This window comes from Entamoeba histolytica, genomic scaffold, assembly GCF_000208925.1.
Source record: "Entamoeba histolytica HM-1:IMSS scf_1104750517067 genomic scaffold, whole genome shotgun sequence".
In the NCBI taxonomy this organism is placed as follows: domain Eukaryota; phylum Evosea; order Mastigamoebida; family Endamoebidae; genus Entamoeba; species Entamoeba histolytica.
Window position 1 is genome coordinate 59,515 of NW_001914891.1, and position 12,219 is coordinate 71,733.

The 12,219-nt window shown below is 25.7% G+C and overlaps 1 protein-coding gene across 1 annotated transcript, besides 1 other annotated feature; it reads left to right on the plus strand.

Moving 5' to 3' along the window:
- Nucleotides 1–236: 236 nt before the first annotated feature.
- EHI_051850 (uncharacterized protein) lies at nt 237–11,266 on the plus strand (the record flags this gene model as incomplete). Its single annotated transcript, XM_648293.2, has 2 exons — nt 237–8,192; nt 8,264–11,266. 2 exons carry the CDS (start codon nt 237–239, stop codon nt 11,264–11,266), a joined length of 10,959 nt encoding a protein of 3,652 aa, XP_653385.2.
- A 172-nt stretch (nt 11,267–11,438) lies between these two features.
- Nucleotides 11,439–11,648: a repeat region.
- Nucleotides 11,649–12,219: the final 571 nt, after the last annotated feature.

The following is a 12,219-nucleotide window of genomic DNA, read 5'->3' on the forward strand; positions in this document are numbered from 1 at the left end:
ATAATTTCATTTGAGTCAACACAAAAACTAAGTCAGAACGTGATTCTGTTCTTATTTTGAGATTTAATTTTTTTTTTAATTTTTAATTTTTGCAAAGTTTATGAAGTTAGAAATTTCAAAATAGAAGAAAAATTAAAAAGATAAAATGAAGAGAAAGACTGAAGTGAAGGAAAAAAAAAAGAAAAAGAATAAATAAATTGTATTATTGAGTGAACTCATAATTTATTGTGTTTAATATGAGTATCTTTAAGTCATTTAAAAAACAGTCCAAAATTAATAACACAGTAACACCTCAGAATCACAAAAATGAATTTTATATCTCATTTAATAAATATTTTACAAGTTATCTATCAACACATCATATTTCTGAGTTAGAAAAATGTATTGAAACATTTTTTAAAATTCCAAGTGAAAAAATACGTGATTTACCAATGGTTTCTTCATTTTCTAACACATTGGTTAATATTTTTATTAATGCATTAAATCCTATTACTACTGATAAATTAAATTGGTTAATAGGTACAAAAATACAATCATTACCAGATGGACAAGAATTATTTAAATGTCTTCATGATTTAGCTCAATTTGGTTCTGGAGAAATATTAACAGTATTTGATAGTAATGAATTTGTTAATAAAATTACTGATTTATATTCTTTTTTAATCCAAATAGAAAAGAATGAATATTCAGATTTATTATCGTTATTGATGTCAATGATTATTCTTATTGTACCTCCTATACCAAAAAAACCTTTACCATTTGGATTATTAGTTTTACGATTTGATAAACCTGATATTCAAATTTATTTACTTCCTGTGTTTCAAACTATTACTCACGCTCATATGGATCCAGAATTAATTCAAGTGGTTGCAAGAGAAGAGTCTGTTCAAATATCTATAAAAGCTCTTGAACAGGCAAAACCAAATAATGATACATTAAGACTTGTTGAATCATATCTTTCTTTTGTTAAAAATACTGCATTATTATCTGATGCTATTGTAAATTGTGTTTCAAACAATGGATTTTATGAGGCATTATTACTTCTATTAATTGAATCAGATAAAGAATTAATTCCAGGAGTTGATGGAGTTTTAGATGTAATAGCACCTTTAATGTTCTTTGGAGATTTTACACCAACAATTCCAATAAATGATGAATATAATAATACTACAAGAATATTAGCAAATAGATATCCTTATTTCCTTGTAAGAAATAAATATATTCCATTATTTTTACAAAATTATTTATTAAAAACAAATCGTGAAGAAGGAAAATTACATACTATGAAAATAATTGAAAGAATCTATCGTGAAAATCCAATGAATTATTTAGTTTTACATTCCATTAATTATACACCTAAATTATATTCAATATTTGATCAAGTATCTCAACCAGTAAGAGATGTTATGCTTTCTTTATGTGTTTATTTGTCTCGTTGTCAAAAATTTGTACCATATAATGAAATTGAAACTATTACAACTCATTTAACAATTGATAAAATTAATAAACATCCTGAATTAGTTAATGCATTTGATTATTTAACAAATCAATTACTTATTGATAGTAAAGAATATCAAAAAATATTTGAACAAACAGGAATGACTATTAATGCAATTACTGTTTTTATTTATTTTGCTACTCATTCAAATGAAACAAACCAAAGTATTGTTTTACAAGGAATGATTACTTTAATCACTCGATTAATGAATCATTCTGTTAGTAATTTTACATTATTTAAAGAAACTACTGCTATGACAGCTGCATTATCATTGTTTAAACAAAATATAAATTTAAGAAGAGATTTAACAAAGTTATTTACAGCCGTTATTGAATATTATGATCCAATTCAAACTACTGATTTATTAAAGAAAATGATAGAGCCACTAGAAACAGATCCATCTCCAATTATTTTATTAAAATGTGTTTGTGCAATGTTATATAGAAGTTCTCAAGTAAAAGAATCATTTAGACAATTAGGAGGATTTGAATTTTATAAAAGATTATATAAATATTGGAATTGGTCACTTGAAAGTGTTCCAACAAATGGAATAACTGAAGATCGTTATTCATTTATTGAATATTGTTTTGTTGCTATGATTTATGCTATGAAAGGAAGTAAAGATAATAGAAAACATTTTGATGAAACATTTAAAAATGGAGAATTAATTCAATTTATTCAAAACTCTCCATTTTTAAATGAAGAAAATAAGTCTAAATATTCAGAAAGGATGACATGTCTATTAATTGCAATTATCTTTGAAATACCTGATATTGATAAAGTTCAAAATCTTGGAATATTTACAAAACCTGTTGGAGGAGTATTAGTTTATCATCCATTTGTTCTTCATTCATTAATTAGATTAATACGTTTTGCTCTAAATGTTAAGCAACAACAACTTGTTCTTAAGTTTTTAATATTAACATCAAAAGAAGATATTAACGTTAGAAAAATGTCATTTGAACATATTGCTACAACATTGATTAAAGAATTTAAAGAAGATATTACAAAAGAATCAGATTTACATAACACATTATTAGAATTATTAAATGAATTAATTGCATATGGTGTAGAATTAGAAGATGTTTCAGTGTTAATGAAATCATTAAAAGAACAACCTTGTGATGAAGGTGTATTAAAATGTTTATTAAACTCAACAATTAAAGCAGATAGAAATGGAGCATTAAGTTTTAACACTGCACCAAATGGATATTCATGTTTATCTATTCCAGTAGATACAACACAATTTCCATTACAACAATGGAGTATTACAACATGGGTAAATTTACCACCAGTTGTTAGTGAATTATCTTTGTTTCAAATTTATCAAAATATAAATGGAGCTGAACAAAGTTTTTTGCAATTAATTATGAACCCAAGTGGGTTAAGAGTTATATATGGTTCAAAAGTAATATTTGATAATATGCCATTACCAAGAAAATGGAATCATATTGTTTTAGTAGGAAAAGGAAAGAAAATTACATTATATATTAATGGATTATTAAAATCAACAGCTAAATTAATAAATTATACTCCAACTCCATATCGTTGTGTTATTGGACATTCAAAAGAAAATAAGGTAATACCAAATGCAGTTTTTAAAATAGGACCATTGAAAATGTTGGAATATCCATTTTCTGATCAACAAATTAGAGAGTTATATTTATTAGGAGAAATGTATCAAGGAAGTTTCCAAACAATTGATTATTCAAGATATGAAGTTTTACCAAATTATGATTCAAATGACATCAATGTAATTCAAAGTTTTACTAATATAAAATCATTAACTTATTCAACATTTAATTTAAATATTCCAGAACAATCTATTATTATTAATACAGATCGTATATTAACTCCTTATGCTTTAAATTCATGTATTGCATTTGGAACAGTAAATTTGGCATCTCCTCATGATATTACAGATGGAATTTATAAAGTAGGAGGAATTGCATTATTATTGGCATTAATATTAAAATCAGATACAAAGATAAAATTTGATTTATCATTAAAATTACTTCTTTATTCATTAAGAAAATCAGAAGATTTATTTGAAGAAATGAAACAATGTCATGGTTTTGATTTATTAAATCTTTTTATTTATCGAAAACCATCTTTAGTTACAACAGAATCTATTATGACATTATTATTATTTTCAGGTGTTGATCCTACAAAGAAAGATTCTGCTGTAATTTCTTCACCAAATGCTTTTGATATATTAATATTAGATTTTTCATTGTTTCATAGAATGGAAGATCCACAAACAACATTTTTATTTATTCTTCAGTCATTTGTTTCATTAATTTATAATAATAAATATGCACAAATCAATATTAATATTTTACGTTCTTTACATTTCTTGTCTAGACTAATTGATTTGTTCCAAGACGATACTATTGATGATGGAGTTATTCAAATTATTATTAATTTATTACAATATTTCTTACTTCATAGTTGTACTGGTGATGATTTAAAGTTATTAGTTAGATTATTAATTCATTTTATTTCTGTAATGGATGACAAACAATCAACATCCCTTCTAATTCAAAAGTCAGAATTAAGATGTATTTCTTTAATTAAATTAATCAATTTCTTATCAACTAATTTGAAAGATAAAACAACGTTATTATCTATATTTACACCAAGTATTTTGTTTCATATGTTATCACTTCAGTCATTACCAATAAATATTGTTATTGCTGTTATGAAGTTATGTGCATCATTCATGGCTGTGGGTTCTCAAACAAAACAACTTTTTGTAAATCAATTTAATAAAGAAAAAGGAATTATATTCATTAATTTTCAATTACCTCGTTGTACTGAATCTATCGATGTTGTTTATGTATTGTTAGCTTTAATTACATGTCAAGTTGTTCCTGATATTGTTTCTGATTCTTTTGAACAATATCAAAAAATGCCATTTTCAACTGTTTCAATCCAATCACCAGAATATATATCGTCATTATTGAAATTACTTAGATTTCAAATTGTTCAACTTCAAGTCGCTACAGATTCAACAGTTGATATGATGAATTTAGTTCAATTCACTGGAAGTATAATCAGAACATTAATGGAACAACAAGAAATAGCTACTTATGTATTTAATGAATGTTTAAATGATTATATATCAATATTAGTTGATAAAAATGGTTATTTCAAAATGGGTCATCCACTTGAACCATTATTCCAAAGACATATTGTTGCTTTAGGAAATGCTTTTGCTTTTCAAATGGTTCAAATTGGAAATAAAAATATTATAGCACATGAATTATTATATGAAAATAGTTCATTCTTAAGAGACGAAGAAGAAGAAATCTTTATGATGAATATTTTACAAGCCATAGGTAATTCTGTATTAAATCAATTTAATGGAGAGGTTAATCTTGATAGAGTTGCACCTATAATTGCAACATTTGTTAATGGAAGAGTAGATTTTATATTAACAAATATCACACCTAACGAAGATTTGGTTAATATTATGAGAGATGTTATAAAATATATTAAGATTGCCCAATTATCAGGAAAAAAGACACGATCAATTTATCCATTATATGAAGCATTAGACAGAATTATATTATTATTATTTGATCGTAGAATTGACTCAGAACTTGAAAGTACTTTAGAAATTATAAATAAAGACATCGACATTATATTTAGTGATATTAACTATAATGAACAATTCATTTATATGTTACTTCATTCATTAATTAGAAATATATATCAAACAAATGGAACAACTCAACTAATGTTAAGCACACTTTTAAGTATGGTTTCAAATAAAAGGGGATTGTTAATTTCAAGAATTTTCCAAACAAAAATCAAGATAATTGAATGGTTAAATTCTTCTCATCAAATGACATCAAAACAAATTTGTGAATGGCTCCTTCAAAATAAAGATGAAATGTTAAAAGCAGATAATGAATGTTTATTAAAACAATCTACCCAATGGATAACTGATGAATCAGGAAAATTGGCATTGGTCAAAGGTCCAATAGAACAAAGAAGAAAGGATAGAATTATTTTAAATGAACAATCGGAAGCACAAAGAATTGAAAGTATCAGAAGGATTCAACAAAAGAATAGACAAGTTAGAGCAAGAGTATCAGTATTACTTAAAGATGCTGCAGAACAAAGAAATGAACACTTTAGAGCTCTTCATGCACAAAGTCAAGGAGTTTGGGAATCATTTGCAGAATGTTTATTTTTAGAGAATGGAATATGGCATAAACAAGAAGAAGGAAAATGGACATTGGATAATGTTGAAGGTCCATGTAGAATGAGAAAAAGATTAATTCATGATACTGACTTCTTCGAGAGATATAAAACAAAAGAACATGATGGATATATTGATGTTCAACTTAAAGAAAGACATCAAGAAAGAAGTTATGAATTACCAGAATATCTAACTGTTATGGACGATATAGAAGTAGCAGAAACATTTTCAAGAACTCCTAATAGTCCAATGCCAGACTTTAAGGATCCAATGAGAAAGAGAAGAGCCTCAACAGCAACATATGAAGATGATTTATATAATATGATGAAAACAACAGTTGAAACTTCAACTAGTAATTTAAACTTTGTAGAAAAGGGGGATGAAATAAAATCAAAATTTAATTGTAACTTAGTTGTTGGAATGAATAAATTACCAGGAATATTTGTTGTATGTACACAATCAATTTATATTGTACAAGGATTGGAACTTAGAAGGGAAGTCTTAGTTGCTAAAGGAATTGTAAAAACTGAACGAATACCAAGTGAAGATATTCAAAATATTGCGTCTAGAAGATTTATGTTACGAAACATTGCAGTTGAAATATTTACATCAACTGGTAGAAATAAACTCATTGTATTTGAAGAAGGATATGAAGCAGTTATAAAAGCACTCTCTCCATTTAGACAAAAAGAAGCAGATATGACATCAGGAATTCATGAAGAAAAGAAACGATTAGTTCCATTAAAGTTATTCAATCAAGTTGATCCAATGACTCAAAAATGGATTGATGGTAAAATATCAAATTTCCATTATTTAATGTATTTAAATACAAAAGCAGGAAGAACATTTAATGATGTAACACAATATCCTGTAATGCCATGGGTTATTTCTGATTATTCTAGTCAAGAACTTGACCTAAAAAATCCTCATATTTATCGAGACTTATCTAAACCAATTGGTGCATTAACACCAGAACGTGCAGAAAATACCTTGGAACGATATGAAGCAGTTAAAGATAATCCAGAAATGGCATTTCATTATGGAAGCCATTATACTAGTGTAGGAGTAACATTATATTATCTTATTAGATGTGAACCATTTTCTCATTTTGGAATTGAATTACAAGGAGGTAAATTTGATAGGGCAGATAGATTATTCAATAGTTTAGAAGATCTTTGGAAATTATTAACTGGACCAACAGTAAAACAAGTAATGGAACTTATACCAGAATTCTTTTATTTCCCAGAATTTTTGAAAAACTTTGACCATTTTGATTTAAAGAAAAGAAATGAAGGAACTATTCAAGTAGATAATGTTATACTTCCTCCATGGGCAAAAGGATCATATAGAAAATTTGTTAGAACAAATATGATGGCATTAGAATCACCTATTGTTAGTCAACATCTTAACGAATGGATTGATCTTATCTTTGGATTTAAACAAACTGGTGAACCAGCAATTAAAGCACTAAACTTATTTCATCCATCATCATATGAAGGAGGTATTGATATGAAAAATGTTGATGATCCTAAGCTAAAAGCAGCTTATGAAGATATGATTATTAATTTTGGACAAACTCCAATTCAACTTTTCAAACAACCCCACCCAAAAAGAAATACATTAAAAACCCTATTTACATATGGAATATTACTTTCTGATAGTTGGAATGTTTTAATGATTAAAAATTATTCTTATCCAATTAAAGCTATTTCTGTTTCTGTTCAGAATTTTAATGGGTTAGCAAGTGGAATACCAATTGAAAAAGGAAATAAAGTGTTAAATTGGAATGAAGAAGGAACACTTAGTATATATCAAAATGGAAAAGTTCTCGGTGTTATTGAAAATGTTCATCCACCTGGAAAAATTGTTTGTAGTGTATGTGGTAATACTGTTATTACTGGAGGACAAGCTGGAATGATTTGTGTTTTTGATTGTAGTGTTTCATTAAAACAAATAGGAAGAATTAGAGGACATAAGGTTGCTGTTACAGCACTTTGTATTAGTAAAGATTATTCAATAATAGTTAGTGGTGATGAAATGGGATGTATTAATATTTGGGATTTACATTCATTTAAAATTATTCGTTCATTTGAACATCATGCTTGTATTACACTCATTAAAATACAACATGAGACAGGTGAAATTGTTACTGTCAGTGATACAGATTTTAAACATTGGACAATAAATGGTGAATTAATTCAACGAGCTGAACTAAGCCAAATTCCTACAGATGCATATTTTGCTCGTATTCCAGAATGGATTCCTTGTCATGTGTTTATTACTTCTCATAAAGATGGGTCTATAAAAGTATGGAGGTTAGATGAAACATTATGTCTCGGTAATGGTAGTTGTAATACCCATGAACATACTCCAAAATTATTAAAAACATGTAGTGTTCATAGTAGTGAAATTACGTGCTTCACAATAGCAGATGATTTTAGTGCAATGTATGTTGGATATGCGGATGGTTTAATTCAAAAATTGGTTTAAAAAACAAATTATATTTTTATTTAATAAACAAAAAAGAAAAGAACTTAAAAAAAAAAAGAATCTAGAAATATTTGAAAAAATATATCAAAATGGTAGAAACGGTTGAAAATAACTTTCTTCAAGAACTTTTAATGTATGAAAACGATGTTGATAAAGTTGATATGTTAAAAGAAAAAGATATTCGTATAATTGCTTCACATGGAGGAGGACCAATTTTAGGAATAAAAAAACCACGGGCATTAGTTACAGATGTTAATATTCCATTAATTAAAGTATTTAGAGGAAATGGAAAATGGTTAAAAGAATTTCGTGTAAATGAAATTGATCCAGGAGACACTATTAAAGAACTTGGATGGACATTAAATTATCATGTTATGATTATAACTTATGGACTAAAATTTTATTTATATAATTTAGATGGAGAGTGTTTAGAAAAAGATATTATAGATACAAAAGAGGCTGATATTAAGACTATAATGTTTTATGATTATGGATGTTCAATGTTTTTATCAACTAATAAAATTGTGTGTATGGATATTTCTTTTAATAAAAGTGATATTAAAATTAAAAGAAAAGAAGTTGGTTGTGTTGCTGATTGTGTTTGTATGTGGTATAATGTTGCTGATGACTCAGTTAAATGTCTTAGTTTTTATGGAGAAAAAGTGACTCACATTAATATGAAAGATGGAGCATGTAATAATGTTAAAATGTATCGAAACAGTAAAATATATAATGATTTTAATAAAACTGAGTCTTGTTTTGTTAATGCTAATGGCACAATGGTTATTTTATGTCAAAGTGATAAAACTGATGATAAAATACTTAAATTTCATTCATTTTTATATTTCCCTAGAGAACTTAAATTAAGTATAATTGGAAATAAAACAACATACAATAGAGATGAATTATTTGCACATGGCTTATTTTATTTTATTGGAGTAGATAGTTTTCTCTTTCAAAAATCTCCAAATGCATTTGACGTAACAAAATACTTTTTAAAAACACAAGAATCAACACATTTATTTAAACGATATGATGAAGTATATTTTGTTGGTGAAGATAAGTCAACTCTCCGAATTATTTACTCAAAAAATAATAAATTTTATATAAAAGTGTTTTCAATTATTCTTGAAAATATGCAAGACCTTTTAGCAGGTTGTCCTTTAAAAGATATTGAAAAAGAAATTAATCAAACAAACCCAAATATGGATATTCATATTAGGTATTGTGCTTTTGAAATGTTAAAAGTATATGAACATGAATTAACTGCACTTATTCTTCCTATATTATATCAGGACATTTCATTAGATAATGAAAAACGTCAGTCTATCCAAACAAAATTACTTTATTTAGGAATTGATAATTTAGCTTCATCAGCAGTAATGTTATCTCCATTAGATCCACTTCAAGACAAACTATTAAAATGTATTTCGTATTTCCTTCCATTTATTTCAGACAAAAATATTCTCAAAGATAAACAAAACATCTATACAGCTGCTTGTCATGCTTGCCGTACATTAAAAACATTTAGTTCACATGGAATATTAATGGCTTATTATCAATATTTAATTTTAGCAAGAACTGAACGTGGAAAAAATAAATTTGGAAGACACACTAATCATGAAGTTCTTTTTTGTACTGAGGTATATCATCACCCAATACAATCTTTGTTAATTTCTATGGATGAATTTTCATTATGTATTAAATGGTGTGAACAATTAAAAATAAGTAAATATCCAGTTTTAGCAAGATGGTGTTCAAGAAAACTTCAATTTGTTGGATTTACAGATAATTTAGAAGAAGGGTGTCAAACAGATTTAGAATTAATTAAACAACGTATGCAATTATTAAGTAATGACTATTTGATCAAAGTACTTTCTGAGGCAGTTCGTTCTCCAAGCGTTGATGTATTACTATTTTTATCTAATATTAATAATGTTTGTCGTTCTTTCATTGTTAAATCATTATTACATGATGAACGGTATTCAAATGGTCCAATTATTAGTGCAATTTTCCTAGAATCAGTATTCTTTTATGATCAAAGAACAATTTTTTATTTTTTCAAGAAAAACTTTGAAAACAAAGCTTGTGTTGTTTCAGAAAAGAAAGAAGAACTTGCTACTATTAGTGGTTTTATTAATAAATCATTTAGTGATGTTCAATTAACTAATGGAACATTAAGAGAACGTTTTCCAGAAGAATTTCGTGAAAAATTAGATGAAATGACTCAATTAGATGGTTCTCGTTTATTATGGAGATATCTTACATCATGGGAATTATTTGCAATGAAAAATCCAATGAGTGAAATGTTTTGTAGAACAAATATTCTTTCATTAGAAAACTTCTTTTTCAAAAATTTTGAAAATACTAATTTACCATTAAAATATTCTATTGATAAAACTGATGGAGAATGGTTTTATTATTATAATAACCAAAGAGGAAATGATGTTGTCATTCAAACTGCTCAACAAAATGCTGTTATTGCTGAAAAATTCAAATCAGCTGATTTTGAATCTAAAGTACAAGAACAACAGAAAAATGCAAATGGTAGAAGAGAAGCTAGAAAACCCAAATTAATGAAGTCAGTATTTACAATGTTATGTGACATTCTTCAAAATATTAATTATAATCCACAAGATATAGAATTAATTAAAAAAGAAACTGGCTGTTCTGATAAAATGGTTTTACGAGCAGAACTAACAGTTATTAGTGAAATGTCAGAAGGTAATCCAGAAGCAAGAGAACGATTAAACAAATATATTGATTTAAAGAAAACTCTTTTACCATGGAGTTGTTTTGTAAAAGTTGCTCATGACATGAAATTGAAAACTGAAAGAGATATTTTTTTGAATAAACTTGAATCAACTGAAGAGCGTGTCAAATTATTGGCTGAAATTAATGACTTCAATTATGCAATAGAATTGGCTGAAAAGAGTAAACCATTAATGGAATTATTACACAGACTAAACCCCTTACGTGATGAACAAATTACAAATAAAATTAATACTATTCTTGAAAAATTCAATGCTCCAGAACCTGCTACTCAATCGGAACAACCACCTCAATAATTTTGAACATTTTTTATTCGATTTTTTAATATTTAAAAATACTTTTAGATTCTATTCCAACTCAAAACATAACAAACGTTATTGAAATGATTATTGATTAATGTCAATACGTAATGTAAAGAAAAATAAACAAGACATAAGCATTCAATGAGATAGAGAAGAGTTATTGTCAATAATTATATAAAATGACAATAAAAATAGTAAAAGAAATACAATGAAAAAAAAAGAATAAAAGAGATAGATGAAATAATAAAAATATGAGTAAATATTGTGATAATAAAGATTACATCAATAATAAATATAAATAAATAACAAGAAATGATATACAAGAAAGAATCAAAAGAATAAGAAGTGAATAGAAAAAAAAGAGAATATGAAGAAAAAATAGATAAAGAAATGTTAATAGAATTGGAATTTCATCAATGATTAATTGATAATAAACATATAATACAACAATAAATGAATAAGTTCTTTGTTTATTATTTATTTTTTAATTAATGAGAATGTTGATTTTCTATTCATTATTCTTTTATTTAAATTGATTTTATTTCTGTTTATTTTTCATCATTTTAATTATTCTTATTGAATTATCATTTCTTTATTTCTTATTTTATATTGAATGAATGAATATTTCATTATCATTATATTATTATTTATAATTTCATTTATTATTAATATCATCATTTATATCTATTTATTTTGTTATTATTTCATATTATCTTATTTCATTCTTTCTATTATTATTTATTATATTTCTTATTAAATTACTTCATCATAATTAAATTATTATTTGATAAATCATTATTTGATTTTGTATTAATGTTTGTGTGTTGTTTCTGATTTTCATTATTCATTTCTCATTCATTTTCATTTAATAAAATAGAAGAATAAAAATAATGAAAGAAGATAAATAAAATAAGAATAAAATAAGATAAAATCAATGATATTGTTAT